Source organism: Oncorhynchus masou, chromosome 23 (assembly GCF_036934945.1).
Source record: "Oncorhynchus masou masou isolate Uvic2021 chromosome 23, UVic_Omas_1.1, whole genome shotgun sequence".
Classification (NCBI taxonomy): Eukaryota; Metazoa; Chordata; class Actinopteri; order Salmoniformes; family Salmonidae; genus Oncorhynchus; species Oncorhynchus masou.
This window is the reverse complement of record NC_088234.1, coordinates 442,350-457,921: the sequence shown is the minus strand read 5'-3', so window position 1 is coordinate 457,921 and position 15,572 is coordinate 442,350. Positions and strand designations below refer to the sequence as shown.

At 42.7% G+C, this 15,572-nt stretch overlaps 1 protein-coding gene across 1 annotated transcript; it reads right to left on the bottom strand.

Annotated features, from left to right (window-relative positions):
- Window positions 1–529: 529 nt before the first annotated feature.
- LOC135511215 (endonuclease domain-containing 1 protein-like) lies at window positions 530–10,833 on the bottom strand. The gene is made up of 3 exons (XM_064932843.1): window positions 9,361–10,833; window positions 1,508–1,761; window positions 530–1,213 (listed from the first exon to the last, which is right to left on the bottom strand). Exons 1-3 carry the CDS (start codon window positions 9,530–9,532, stop codon window positions 530–532), a joined length of 1,110 nt encoding a protein of 369 aa, XP_064788915.1. The 5' UTR covers window positions 9,533–10,833.
- Between the last annotated feature and the right edge of the window lie 4,739 nt (window positions 10,834–15,572).

Genomic DNA, 15,572 nt, shown 5'->3' with positions numbered 1-15,572 from the left:
TAACCATTAAACCCTTATAGCCATTAAACCCTTATAACCATTAAACCCTTATAACCATTAAACCCTTATAGCCATTAAACCCTTATAGCCATTAAACCCTTATAGCCATTAAACCCTTATAGCCATTAAACCCTTATAACCATTAAAACCCTTATAGCCATTAAACCCTTATAACCATTAAACCCTTATAGCCATTAAACCCTAATAGCCATTAAACCCTTATAGCCATTAAACCCTTATAGCCATTAAACCCTAATAGCCATTAAACCCTTATAGCCATTAAACCCTTATAGCCATTAAACCCTTATAACCAGTATAACTTAACCCTTATAACCCTTATTACTTAACCCTTATAATAATAATAATAATAATATATCCCATTTAGCAGACGCTTTTGTCCAAAGCGACTAACCATTAAACCCTTATAACCCTTGTACCTTTGGGAATGTGTACTTAATAGTTGTGGGAATTACCACTGGACAAAACTCATCACTTTTCATCACAGTCACAATCACATCCATCCTCGTCATCAAAATCCTTTAACTCCCCTGATACTCTTGCCATCTTTATGTTCCCTCTCCACTCCCTTCCCTGACCCTCTTTTTCCCGGCTCAACCTCTTCTACAGCCTCTAAGTTCCTCCCTGTCTTGTCCTCTAATACAAACTTTCTCGGACATTTATTGTCAAACACCTTGACTCCGACATTGTAGATTTGGTTCAACTTGCCTTCGAGTGCTTCCAAGGTTTCCGGTTTCAATGTTTTCCCCTTGTCCTCCTTTTGGTTCTCACCCCAGTGTGCTTGGGCCACCCACTGATTCAGGTTGTTGTTGTAACAGCAGAAGGCTGTCCACATGAGATCTGGGATGTTCACTCTGTTGTTCAGTTTGTTGCTGCTGCTGGGCACGGCTCCAGTCACCACATAGGCTTTTATCTTGTTGTTGTTATCCTTACAGTTAAGCTCAAGAGCCGTTCTAACTCTGCACTCCATTGTCTTCCATCTGCCTCGGTTGAAGCCACGTTCCTGGGGAACGGCGTTTGTCAGCGTGAAAGTGGAAGCCATGGTATCATCATCAGGTGCGTGCGAACATGGGAAAAAGTGACCTCTGTCCAGATCCATGCTACTTATTCTTGCATTGTAGTCTGCGTCCACAGCTTGATGGATGACCCTCGCCCCATGTTGGGTTGTCATCTCTTCTACATCTATACTTTCAAGCTGCAGAAACATCAGAAACATCAGTCAGACATTAAAACTCTTTAACAAGTTCACAAGTTTATACATTAAAACTCTGTAACAAGTTTATACATTAAAACTATAACAACTTTATACATTAAGTCATTAACAAGTTCACAATTTAACAATCTAGACTTAAGCTGAAAGTGGATGCAACACATTCGTGTCTCAAATATACTGTATGACTGACTGACTGACTTGGTAACATAACTGTCTGTAATATACAGTATACCAGTAAACAAATACAAATGTTGAATGAATAGAGATTAGAACTACCTGAGGCTCTATCTTCCAGGACTGACTTTGTCTCCTGCCCCCAGGACCAGTGAAGGTGTAGGCTGAGAACACAGGGATCTTGTTGGTCGTGTCGTAGAGAGTTGCAAACCTGTAGATTGTTTTGTACAACTGGCAGATCGGCTTGTAGCGGTTCTGGTTCTGGACTGTCCCACCAACCAAAATACCTGGGAGATTTGGAGTTGTCCCCTCCAGGAAGAACGTCTTGCACTGTGGAACAACACTGAAGTTCTCCACTACATGAGAGAGAGCAGGAGGAAGGAGAGAGAGGAGGAGGAGAGTAGAGAGATGATTCAATACCCCCATCATCACCTGAAGACTGCACACCACAGAGACAAAGATGAAGTTACAGAGACCAGTTGGTAGACTGGAGACTGTTGAGCTGAGTCAGGACAGACTGATTTAAATAGTTATTACAGAGACCAGTTGGTAGACTGGAGACTGTTGAGCTGAGTCAGGACAGACTGATTTAAATAGTTATTACAGAGACCAGTTGGTAGACTGGAGACTGTTGAGCAGAGTCAGGACAGACTGATTTAAATAGTTATTACAGAGACCAGTTGGTAGACTGGAGACTGTTGAGCTGAGTCAGGACAGACTGATTTAAATAGGTTTTCAGAGACTCCTCCTTCAGATGTCAAGACAGAAAGGGTTGATTTGCATAAACACCTCTGTTCGTTTCAATGGAAAGTGCAGTAACAAATAACATGTGACTCACCTACTGTAGTTTCTAACACGTATGGACCCAGAACTTAAATCACACAAGATTATAGTTCTGGGTTAATGAGATTAGACTGCTCTAAATAGTGACTGCATCCACACTTTGGTTCTGGTAGAAAAACGTTTTAGGATAAAAACATGACTTTACTCAGCATAGAGTCTGTCAGAAGATACACATCACACTATTACCACAGTGGGACTGTTCTGGAATTACGGTTGCCGAGTTCACATTCATTAATATCCCACAAGGCTTAGCGACCCTGACTCAAAAACGGTTGCTACAACTGAATGAAATGGAGGAAGACGTGCCCTACTGAATGAAACAGAGGAAGATGTGTCCAACTGAATGAAATGGAGGAAGATGTGTCCTACTGAATGAAATGGGGGAAGATGTGTCCAACTGAATGAAACGGAGGAAGATGTGGCCAACTGAATGAAACAGAGGAAGATGTGTCCTACTGAATGAAATGGAGGAAGATGTGTCCTACTGAATGAAATGGGGGAAGATGTGTCCAACTAAATGAAACAGAGGAAGATGTGTCGAACTGAATGAAACGGAGGAAGATGTGTCCAACTGAATGAAACGGAGGAAGATGTGTCCTACTGAATGAAACAGAGGAAGATGTGTCCTACTGAATGAAATGGAGGAAGATGTGTCCTACTGAATGAAACAGAGGAAGATGTGTCCTACTGAATGAAACAGAGGAAGATGTGTCCTACTGAATGAAACGGAGGAAGATGTGTCCTACTGAATGAAACAGAGGAAGATGTGTCCTACTGAATGAAACAGAGGAAGATGTGTCCAACTGAATGAAACGGAGGAAGATGTGGCCTACTGAATGAAATGGGGGAAGATGTGTCCAACTAAATGAAACAGAGGAAGATTTGTCCAACTGAATGAAACGGAGGAAGATGTATCCTACTGAATGAAATGGAGGAAGATGTGTCCTACTGAATGAAATGGAGGAAGATGTGTCCTACTGAATGAAATGGAGGAGGATGTGTCCTACTGAATGAAACGGAGGACTGACTGCTTCGCTTAAGTAAAACATTTAACTTCTTCACCTACATACAAATGTTAAAGAGCTGAAGCAGGTCACACAGTTCTACTTAATTACAATTTTACTTCATGTGAGAGGGTACTGTGGTAGTATAAATACACATATCAGAGGGTACTGTGGTAGTATAAATACACACATCAGAGGGTACTGTGGTAGCATAAATACACATATCAGAGGGTACTGTGGTAGTATAAATACACATATCAGAGGGTACTGTGGTAGAATAAATACACATATCAGTGGGTACTGTGGTAGTATAAATACACATATCAGAGGGTACTGTGGTAGTATAAATACACATATCAGAGGGTACTGTGGTAGTATAAATACACATATCAGAGGGTACTGTGGTAGAATAAATACACATATCAGTGGGTACTGTGGTGGTTTAAATACACATATCAGAGGGTACTGTGGTAGTATAAATACACATATCAGAGGGTACTGTGGTAGTATAAATACACATATCAGAGGGTACTGTGGTAGTATAAATACACATATCAGAGGGTACTGTGGTAGTATAAATACACACATCAGAGGGTACTGTGGTAGTATAAATACACATATCAGAAGGTACTGTGGTAGTATAAATACACATATGAGGGTACTGTGGTAGTATAAATACACACATCAGAGGGTACTGTGGTAGTATAAATACACATATCAGAAGGTACTGTGGTAGTATAAATACACATATGAGGGTACTGTGGTAGTATAAATACACACATCAGAGGGTACTGTGGTAGTATAAATACACATATCAGAAGGTACTGTGGTAGTATAAATACACACATCAGAGGGTTGTGTACTGTGGTAGTATAAATACACATATCAGAGGGTACTGTGGTAGTATAAATACACATATCAGAGGGTACTGTGGTAGAATAAATACACATATCAGAGGGTACTGTGGTAGTATAAATACACATATCAGAGGGTACTGTGGTAGAATAAATACACATATCAGAGGGTACTGTGGTAGTATAAATACACACATCAGAGGGTACTGTGGTAGTATAAATACACATATCAGAAGGTACTGTGGTAGTATAAATACACATATGAGGGTACTGTGGTAGTATAAATACACACATCAGAGGGTACTGTGGTAGTATAAATACACATATCAGAAGGTACTGTGGTAGTATAAATACACACATCAGAGGGTTGTGTACTGTGGTAGTATAAATACACATATCAGAGGGTACTGTGGTAGTATAAATACACACATCAGAGGGTACTGTGGTGGTATAAATACACATATCAGAAGGTACTGTGGTAGTATAAATACACATATGAGGGTACTGTGGTAGTATAAATACACACATCAGAGGGTACTGTGGTAGTATAAATACACATATCAGAAGGTACTGTGGTAGTATAAATACACACATCAGAGGGTTGTGTACTGTGGTAGTATAAATACACATATGAGGGTACTGTGGTAGTATAAATACACATATCAGAGGGTACTGTGGTAGTATAAATACACATATCAGAGGGTACTGTGGTAGAATAAATACACATATCAGAGGGTACTGTGGTAGTATAAATACACATATCAGAGGGTACTGTGGTAGAATAAATACACATATCAGAGGGTACTGTGGTAGTATAAATACACATATCTGTTCTATAATAGTAAATATAAGTAAAAAAGAGTTAAAGGTTAACCTGGATAATTAGACTATCGACTGGGCAGACAACTGTCGTGAGACGGAGGGGAAGGAGGAAAACCTATTTTTAACGAAAATTCCCTTTAAACCATTTTTTTCTGAAATTAAAAACACAAATTTCGGAAAGGTCAAGGAGGGAGTCAGGGGGTCAGGGGAAAATACCTTTACAATGACAGATTTAGGGACTATTTTAAATTCCTCAAACACGTCTGTGATGGTTCTTGTTAAAAGGCCTGGAGGTCTGATCACCACACCAGTCCCAGGAAGTAGGATGACAGTAGGTTCACATTTGATTGGTCACACCAGTCCCAGGAAGTAGGACGACAGTAGGTTTATATTTGATTGGTCACACCAGTCCCAGGAAGTAGGACGACAGTAGGTTTATATTTGATTGGTCACACCAGTCCCAGGAAGTAGGACGACAGTAGGTTTATATTTGATTGGTCACACCAGTCCCAGGAAGTAGGACGACAGTAGGTTTATATTTGATTGGTCACACCAGTCCCAGGAAGTAGGACGACAGTAGGTTTATATTTGATTGGTCACACCAGTCCCAGGAAGTAGGACGACAGTAGGTTTATATTTGATTGGTCACACCAGTCCCAGGAAGTAGGACGACAGTAGGTTTATATTTGATTGGTCACACCAGTCCCAGGAAGTAGGACGACAGTAGGTTTATATTTGATTGGTCACACCAGTCCCAGGAAGTAGGACGACAGTAGGTTTATATTTGATTGGTCACACCAGTCCCAGGAAGTAGGACGACAGTAGGTTTATATTTGATTGGTCACACCAGTCCCAGGAAGTAGGACGACAGTAGGTTTATATTTGATTGGTCACACCAGTCCCAGGAAGTAGGATGACAGTAGGTTTATATTTGATTGGTCACACCAGTCCCAGGAAGTAGGATTACATTTCATTATAATACAACGGTTTGATTTGTCACACCAGTCCCAGGAAGTAGGACAACAGTAGGTTCACATTTGATTGGTCACACCAGTCCCAGGAAGTAGGACAACAGTAGGTTCACATTTGATTGGTCACACCAGTCCCAGGAAGTAGGACGACAGTAGGTTTATATTTGATTGGTCACACCAGTCCCAGGAAGTAGGACAACAGTAGGTTCACATTTGATTGGTCACACCAGTCCCAGGAAGTAGGACGACAGTAGGTTTATATTTGATTGGTCACACCAGTCCCAGGAAGTAGGATGACAGTAGGTTCACATTTGATTGGTCACACCAGTCCCAGGAAGTAGGATGACAGTAGGTTTATATTTGATTTGTCACACCAGTCCCAGGAAGTAGGACGACAGTAGGTTTATATTTGATTGGTCACACCAGTCCCAGGAAGTAGGATGACAGTAGGTTTATATTTGATTTGTCACACCAGTCCCAGGAAGTAGGACGACAGTAGGTTTATATTTGATTTGTCACACCAGTCCCAGGAAGTAGGACGACAGTAGGTTTATATTTGATTGGTCACACCAGTCCCAGGAAGTAGGATGACAGTAGGTTTATATTTGATTTGTCACACCAGTCCCAGGAAGTAGGACGACAGTAGGTTCACATTTGATTGGTCACACCAGTCCCAGGAAGTAGGACGACAGTAGGTTCACATTTGATTGGTCACACCAGTCCCAGGAAGTAGGATGACAGTAGGTTCACATTTGATTGGTCACACCAGTCCCAGGAAGTAGGACAACAGTAGGTTCACATTTGATTGGTCACACCAGTCCCAGGAAGTAGGACGACAGTAGGTTTACATTTGATGTGTCACACCAGTTCTAGTTCATATTCCCTTTCCTGGAGAATTGTATTGCCTGATTGTATTGCCTGCCTATTTTGATGGTCATTTCAGTTACTGATAAATCTATAGATTTTTGAAGAATACAGCTGTCTCAGATCCATGTCTCCATCCCTCTCTCCCTCTTCCCCCTTCTCCCACTCCTCTCTAGCCCCTATCGATCATCCCTCTCTCCCTTGTCCCCTTTCTCCCACTCCTCTCTAGCCCCTATCTATCATCCATCTCTCTCAACTCCTCTCTCCCCCTTCGTCTCTCTCTTCCACCTTCTCTCAACTCCTCTCTCCCCCTTCGTCTCTCTCTTCCACCTTCTCTCAACTCCTCTCTCCCTCTTCCCCCACTCCTCTATAGCCCCTATCTATCATCCATCCATCTCTCTCCCTCTTCTCCCACTCCTCTCTAGCCCCTATCTATCATCCATCTCTCTCCCCTCCTTCTCCCACTCCTCTCTAGCCCCTATCTATCATCCATCTCTCTCCCCTCCTTCTCCCACTCCTCTATAGCCCCTATCTATCATCCATCCATCCCTCTCCCTCTTCCCTCCTTCTCCCACTCCTCTCTTGTCCCTATCTATCATCCATCTCTCTCCCTCTTCCCTCCTTCTCCCACTCCTCTATAGCCCCTATCTATCCTCCATCTCTCTCAACTCCTCTCTCCCTCTTATCTATCCTCCATCTCTCTCTTCCACCTTCTCTCTCTCCTTTGTATTCCTTCATTACTGATTTGCAGGTAGAAAAGGTTACATGTATAACACACTATTACAACAGTGGGATTGTTCTGGAGTTATGGTTGCTGAGATAACATTCATTAATATCACTGACCAGAACTCAGTTTTCATTACTGGAAACCAGAAGATATTAATATGGTTTCATTTATTGGTGTTGTTTATGTTGATGTATTGTGGTCTGAACACTGCTGAGTTTATTTCCAGTAACTGAAGTAGTTCACAGTAACAGCGGACACAAGGCTGTGTATGTAGAGTTAGAAAATGTGTTTCCTAACAACACTGTGGCCAGAGCAGCACTGGACTGTTTAACACCTCAGACTCAGCAGCTGTAGATTCTTCAGTTGAGGCCTTTTCTCAGTGAGAGTAGAGGAGACGGGGGAACAAACTAACACTTTTAGACTTTAGTTTATTATGAAAATATTATTTAAGTTAGATTCATCATATTTTAATACAAACAACATATCTCAGCTCCCATTACACTGTCAGTATGTTTCTAGGACGTACCAGTCATTTACAATTCAACCAAGTGGTGGATATTAGATGTTACAATTGACCCAGAAGATGGATGTTCCACAGGTCAATAATTTAGCAAAAGTATATTTACTTTAGGGCCTCAAAACATTTTTTGGGTCAATAAAACTAAAAGTATTCAATGGATTTAAACAAAACCTCTTGGGCCTGTAGAGACACTAACCAACCAATAGCAGTGTTGCTATTGAACGTTGGCTTGTATGATGTATGATGTACTATGAATCAGTTTCTTATTTCATGGAACTACAGAAATCCTTTGTTTCAGGGAAACATTATATTTGTTCAACATGCGTGTGGGAGGAGTTCCACTTTCTGTCCAATGAGGTCATTTCTGGACAATATTTCAGCAAGTAAAATGATGGTTCTACTTTAGAATGTGGAACACACAGCCAATAGGGAGGTTTGATTGTTACACATGATAAATAGTTACACCTGTTCCACATACAGAGGTGTTTATCCAACCCTCCTTGTCCAGTCTTGACCTCTAATTATACCAGACAGGATTCATCTTCAGAGAGGAGTTTATCCAACCCTCCTTGTCCAGTCTTGACCTCTAATTATACCAGACAGGACTCATCTTCATAGAGAGGAGTTTATCCAACCCTCCTTGTCCAGTCTTGACCTCTAATTATACCAGACAGGACTCATCTTCATAGAGAGTTTATCCAACCCTCCTTGTCCAGTCTTGACCACTAATTAAACCAGACAGGACTGGTCTTAATAGAGAGGAGTTTATCCAACCCTCCTTGTCCAGTCTTGACCACTAATTATACCAGACAGGACTCATCTTAATAGAGAGGAGTTTATCCAACCCTCCTTGTCCAGTCTGGACCTCTAATTATACCAGACAGGACTCATCTTCATAGAGAGGAGTTTATCCAACCCTCCTTGTCCAGTCTTGACCTCTAATTATACCAGACAGGATTCATCTTCATAGAGAGGAGTTTATCCAACCCTCCTTGTCCAGTCTTGACCTCTAATTATACCAGACAGGACTCATCTTCATAGAGAGGAGTTTATCCAACCCTCCTTGTCCAGTCTTGACCTCTAATTATACCAGACAGGACTCATCTTCATAGAGAGGAGTTTATCCAACCCTCCTTGTCCAGTCTTGACCTCTAATTATACCAGAAAGGACTAACTCTAGGCCAAGTCCTCTGTTGACCTCAGACACACCTTGTTCCACATATCATCACAGAGAAGTTAATCAGTTGGATAGTGTTTACCCAGTGGCATCCTGAGACATTGATACATCATGAGAGAATAAAATATTAAATGACCATTTCTAAGCTGCTCATTTATTATGTAAAAACTCACCCCAGCACATTCTGAGGCAGGCCTTGGAGACAGGAAGGACATCACCCTCTTCTGGTCTTCTCCCCACCAGGGAAAGGACAGTGATGAACTGTGAGCTCTGTAGGAGGCTCCTGGTAAACAGTGTCTGGTCAATCCACTGCTGCTGCTTCTTGTTGAGAGATGACCTCCACATCTCTGGAATCACCAGCTGTGTTTAAGGGAGAGCGAGAGAGAGGCAGGAAGGACATCACCCTCTTCTGGTCTTCACCACACTGGGGCAAGTTCAGAAGCCTGGGGTGAATACAAGAGGGCCTGGGGTAGATCATCAGGGACAGGGGCCAGACGTGAGGCAGGAGGGATTGCAGGAGGTACCAGTATGTCCAAGGGTTCATACCTAATACATACAGAGAATACATACATGACAGATACAGTACTAAGCATTCTCAGCACCATGAGAGCAGACCTACAGCATGAAAGGTAAGTGACAGATACAGTACTAAGCATTCTCAGCACCATGAGAGCAGACCTACAGCATGAAAGGTAAGTGACAGATACAGTACTAAGCATTCTCAGCACCATGAGAGCAGACCTACAGCATGAAAGGTAAGTGACAGATACAGTACTAAGCATTCTCAGCACCATGAGAGCAGACCTACAGCATGAAAGGTAAGTGACAGCTACTAGATTTAGTTGTGTAACTAAAGGACAAAGAATGCATTGGCCTTTATGACAGATACAGGAAGGGAGTGTCATAATGGAAGGGGTTTCATCTGTAAAAAGTCCACACTGCATCTATGGAGAGTTGTGTATCCTTCAATACATTGCCAACTAGTATGATGAACACATATCTTCCATTAGTGTAAAGAATTCATGCTTGCAGAATGTCAAGGGAACAGAATAGCCAACCTTACATTACAGAACCATATTCATGTGTAGATTGAAATGCAAGGCAAATATCGCGATTATCACACCATTAAACTAGAAAACATAATGCATGTATTAGCTAATCCATGACTGATACATGTTGAATCAAACTGTGTTAAACACTGGAAGCGAAAATAAACTACTGTCCAGTAGCATGTTAAAGTTACTGAACTGTAGCCTGCATCACCTTCACACGATTTCACAACTTCACAGACGTCTTACAACATACAACAAAGCACGAATATAAGCGATAGTTACATTCAAATAGACACGATTGTAAAAACAGTATTGAAAATGCAGACAAGTGGCCGCTGATTGTACCGGTAGTTACCGATACCGAACCAATACAACGGGCATCATAGGTAGATGACTGCAGAGATAGAACTGTATAATGTTTTCAATTCGCTTTTCCATTCTTCTTACAACTTCACAGATGTAGCAATAAGATTACAATCCATTTCATTCAACCTTATAAAAGATACTTCCTCTGTAACACTCCGTTTGATGTAAACAATGATCCGATGAGGAGAAAGTGTCATGGCCGCCGTTTGCTTGCTTTTGGGGCGGAGCTAAAGTCAAAGGGCGAATATGATTGGACCACACGTAGTTGGATACGGTTCCTGGAGATTGTCTCGCATTCCCATTGGTGGATTTTCGCTAGTCGAGACTGTCTAGACATCCGGTTGGATTTCAAACAGGAAAATAATGCGCAAAAGATTACACGCAAACATCCTTATTTTGTCCCTCCCCTGGATTTAGTTTACTGTGGTGGAGAAAACAGGCACTTCTGTGGATGATCGCTGCCCTATAGTGTCATGTTGGATAAGTGCAACAGGGCGGCTGAACTAAACCTAAATCAAGTCAGACAGTTGTGTCCCAATCGACAACGATAAAAGGCAGAATTTCAAGGCAATATATGTCAGAATTGGCGTGTTTTAATCCCAATTAAACTGCTGATTTAAGGTGTCGTTATTTTATTGATTTTGAAGGCCTCGTCTATGTTTCCTTCACCGGGAGGCTATCCCATAACACCTTGCGACAAGTAGCGGAAATAATCATATCAATGTCTGAATTAACGTCCCGTTTGGGAGAAAATGTTCCAGAGCGAACATAGCGAATAACTTTGAAATTTACGTTGATTTATTTACCAAGTTGTTTAACCTCTTACACTTATGGTGGCGCTATTTCATTTTTGGAAGAAAAACGTTCCCGTTTTAAACAAGATATTTTGTCACAAAAAGATGCTCGACTATGCATATAATTGCTACTGTTCGAAAGAAAACACTCTGACGTGTCCAGAAATACAAATATCTTCTCTGTGCGTGCCCTTTAACGTGAGCTTCAGGCAAAACCAAGATGACTTGGCATCCAGGAAATGACAAGGATTTTTGAGGCTCTGTCTTTCATGATCTCCTTATATGGCTGTGAACGCAAGAGGAATGAGTCTGCCCTTTCTGTCGTTTCCCCAAGGTGTCTGCAGCATTGTGACGTATTTGTAGGCAGATCGTTGGAAGATTGACCATAAGAGACCACATTTACCACGTGTCCGCCCGGTGTCCTGCGCCGAAATTGGTGCGCAAAAGTCACCTGCCAGTATTTTTCCATGGGGCACAGAGAGAGAAGCAAGCTTCCATGAACTGCATGTCAATGAAGAGATATGTGAAAAAACACCTTGAGGATTGATTCCAAACAACGTTTGCCATGTTTCGGTCGATATTTATGTAGTTAATCCGGAAAAAGTTTCACGTTGTAGGTGACTGCATTTCGGTTCGTTTCAGTAGCCAGGCGCAATGTAGAAAACGGAACGATTTCTCCTACACACAGACGCTTTCAGGAAACACTGCGCATTTGGTATGTGGCTGGGAGTCTCCTCATTGAAAACATCAGAAGCTCTTCAAAGGTAAATTATTTTATTTATTTGGTTATCTGGCTTTTGTGAAAATGTTGCGTGCTACATGCTACACAAAATGCTATGCTAGCTTTGCATACTCTTACACAAATTAGTCAATTTCTATGGTTCAAAAGCATATTTTGAAAATCTGAGATGACAGTGTTGTTAAGAAAAGGCTAAGCTTGAGAGCAAACGCATTATTTTAATTTTATTTGCGATTTTCAGAAATCGTTAACGTTGCGTTATGCTAATGAGCCTGAGGCTTAGTCACAATCCCGGATCCGGGATGGGGAGTTTCAAGAGGTTAAATGCTCAACAAATTACTTTCATGTGAATATTTAATTCAGATGTCGAGTCGGTGCTATTTATCAGCTCGCTCGTCAAGCTAAATTGGCATCAGATCCAAAACTAGCTGGCAGGCGACCTCTTCCTGCATATCAGCTGTTAAGAGATGAACAACTAAACTAAATCATTGTAAAGTCAGCAATGTGTCAATTGTGAAGACCCAGATTTATTTATTTATTTTTACCCTGAATGGAGGAACTTCCTAGTCAGCTAATGACAAATGTCGCACATCTATAAAAAAATTATTCAGAAACTAAAGATGGCAACTGATGCGTTCACTTCACACCTCTTCATCTCACATGTGATTTAAAAACGTTGAAAATGCAGCTAACCAGCTGTGTTCTGTTCAGTCTAGGCATGTTAGCCAGCCAATTTATTTGTACATTATTACATCAGTCAATCCAGATGGAGATCTCGTTGTTTCATTTTTCCATCCAAAGGCATCGTATGCAGCCGTCTATATTGGTATTCCCGCGGACCGGTTAGTACGTGAAAACATTCTGCTACAAGGCCTCCATTTTCTCCAGAACTCGATTTAATATTGAAGGAGGAAAAAAGCAGAAAGATGTGCTTAATGAAACACCATTTTCCACCACCACAAGGAGTGTAGCTGAATACATACAATGCCTACAACTTGATCAAGCCTATGAATATGCATAACTGTTTACTAAAACCATTGCACATTAATAGAGGTAGTTGAGGTTCTCAGTAGCTTGAACCAACACCGACATTTGAGCAGTGAGGTTAATTCCCCCCCTTATGTTTCCGCTCTGTTCTTCTCAGGTTGAAGCACATCCCACCCCATCACCCAGACAGATGTGAAGAAGTTGGGAACCTCCCGAACAACAGGAACATCACCCTCCCAGGAGGTTAGTCAGCAACATCACCCTCTCAGGAGGTTAGTCAGCAACATCACCCTCTAAGGAGGTTAGTCAGCAACATCACCCTCTCAGGAGGTTAGTCAGGAGGTTAGTCAGCAACATCACCCTCTCAGGAGGTTAGTCAGGAGGTTAGTCAGCAACATCACCCTCTCAGGAGGTTAGTCAGGAGGTTAGTCAGCAACATCACCCTCTCAGGAGGTTATTCAGGAGGTTATTCAGCAACATCACCCTCTCAGGAGGTTAGTCAGCAACATCACCCTCTCAGGAGGTTAGTCAGGAGGTTATTCAGGAACATCACCCTCTCAGGAGGTTAGTCAGGAACATCACCCTCTCAGGAGGTTATTCAGGAACATCACCCTCTCAGGAGGTTAGTCAGGAGGTTAGTCAGAAACATCACCCTCTCAGGAGGTTAGTCAGGAGGTTATTCAGCAACATCACCCTCTCAGGAGGTTAGTCAGCAACATCACCCTCTCAGGAGGTTAGTCAGGAGGTTAGTCAGCAACATCACCCTCTCAGGAGGTTAGTCAGCAACATCACCCTCTCAGGAGGTTAGTCAGGAGGTTAGTCAGAAACATCACCCTCTCAGGAGGTTAGTCAGGAGGTTATTCAGAAACATCACCCTCTCAGTAGGTTAGTCAGGAGGTTAGTCAGGAGGTTAGTCAGCAACATCACCCTCTCAGGAGGTTAGTCAGGAACATCACCCTCTCAGGAGGTTAGTCAGGAGGTTAGTCAGAAACATCACCCTCTCAGGAGGTTAGTCAGGAGGTTATTCAGAAACATCACCCTCTCAGGAGGTTAGTCAGGAACATCACCCTCTCAGGAGGTTAGTCAGCAACATCACCCTCTCAGGAGGTTAGTCAGGAGGTTAGTCAGAAACATCACCCTCTCAGGAGGTTAGTCAGGAGGTTAGTCAGGAGGTTAGTCAGAAACATGACCCTATCAGGAGGTTAGTCAGGAACATCACCCTCTCAGGAGGTTAGTCAGAAACATCACCCTCTCAGGAGGTTAGTCAGGAGGTTAGTCAGAAACATCACCCTCTCAGGAGGTTAGTCAGCAACATCACCCTCTCAGGAGGTTAGTCAGGAGGTTAGTCAGCAACATCACCCTCTCAGGAGGTTAGTCAGGAGGTTAGTCAGCAACATCACCCTCTCAGGAGGTTATTCAGGAGGTTATTCAGCAACATCACCCTCTCAGGAGGTTAGTCAGCAACATCACCCTCTCAGGAGGTTAGTCAGCAACATCACCCTCTCAGGAGGTTAGTCAGCAACATCACCCTCTCAGGAGGTTAGTCAGGAGGTTATTCAGCAACATCACCCTCTCAGGAGGTTAGTCAGCAACATCACCCTCTCAGGAGGTTATTCAGGAGGTTATTCAGCAACATCACCCTCTCAGGAGGTTAGTCAGCAACATCACCCTCTCAGGAGGTTAGTCAGCAACATCACCCTCTCAGGAGGTTAGTCAGCAACATCACCCTCTCAGGAGGTTAGTCAGGAGGTTAGTCAGCAACATCACCCTCTCAGGAGGTTAGTCAGGAGGTTAGTCAGCAACATCACCCTCTCAGGAGGTTATTCAGGAGGTTATTCAGCAACATCACCCTCTCAGGAGGTTAGTCAGCAACATCACCCTCTCAGGAGGTTAGTCAGCAACATCACCCTCTCAGGAGGTTAGTCAGGAGGTTAGTCAGCAACATCACCCTCTCAGGAGGTTATTCAGGAGGTTATTCAGCAACATCACCCTCTCAGGAGGTTAGTCAGGAGGTTATTCAGCAACATCACCCTCTCAGGAGGTTAGTCAGGAGGTTATTCAGCAACATCACCCTCTCAGGAGGTTAGTCAGGAGGTTAGTCAGGAGGTTAGTCAGCAACATCACCCTCTCAGGAGGTTAGTCAGGAGGTTAGTCAGGAGGTTAGTCAGCAACATCACCCTCTCAGGAGGTTATTCAGCAACATCACCCTCTCAGGAGGTTAGTCAGCAACATCACCCTCTCAGGATGTTAGTCAGGAGGTTATTCAGCAACATCACCCTCTCAGGAGGTTAGTCAGGAGGTTATTCAGCAACATCACCCTCACAGGAGGTTAGTCAGGAGGTTAGTCAGCAACATCACCCTCTCAGGAGGTTATTCAGCAACATCACCCTCTCAGTGGGTTAGTCAGGAGGTTATTCAGCAACATCACCCTCTCAGGAGGTTAGTCA

Bases quoted from the DNA above. Each gene is read 5' to 3' on its own strand.
- LOC135511215 (XM_064932843.1), bottom strand. From the start codon at position 9,532: ATGTGGAGGTCATCTCTCAACAAGAAGCAGCAGCAGTGGATTGACCAG. The intron at 1,762-9,360 runs GTGAGTTTTTAC...TCTCTCATGTAG, and splicing joins CTGCCTCAGAATGTGCTGGG to TGGAGAACTTCAGTGTTGTT. The intron at 1,214-1,507 runs GTAGTTCTAATC...ATGTTTCTGCAG, and splicing joins CCTGGAAGATAGAGCCTCAG to CTTGAAAGTATAGATGTAGA.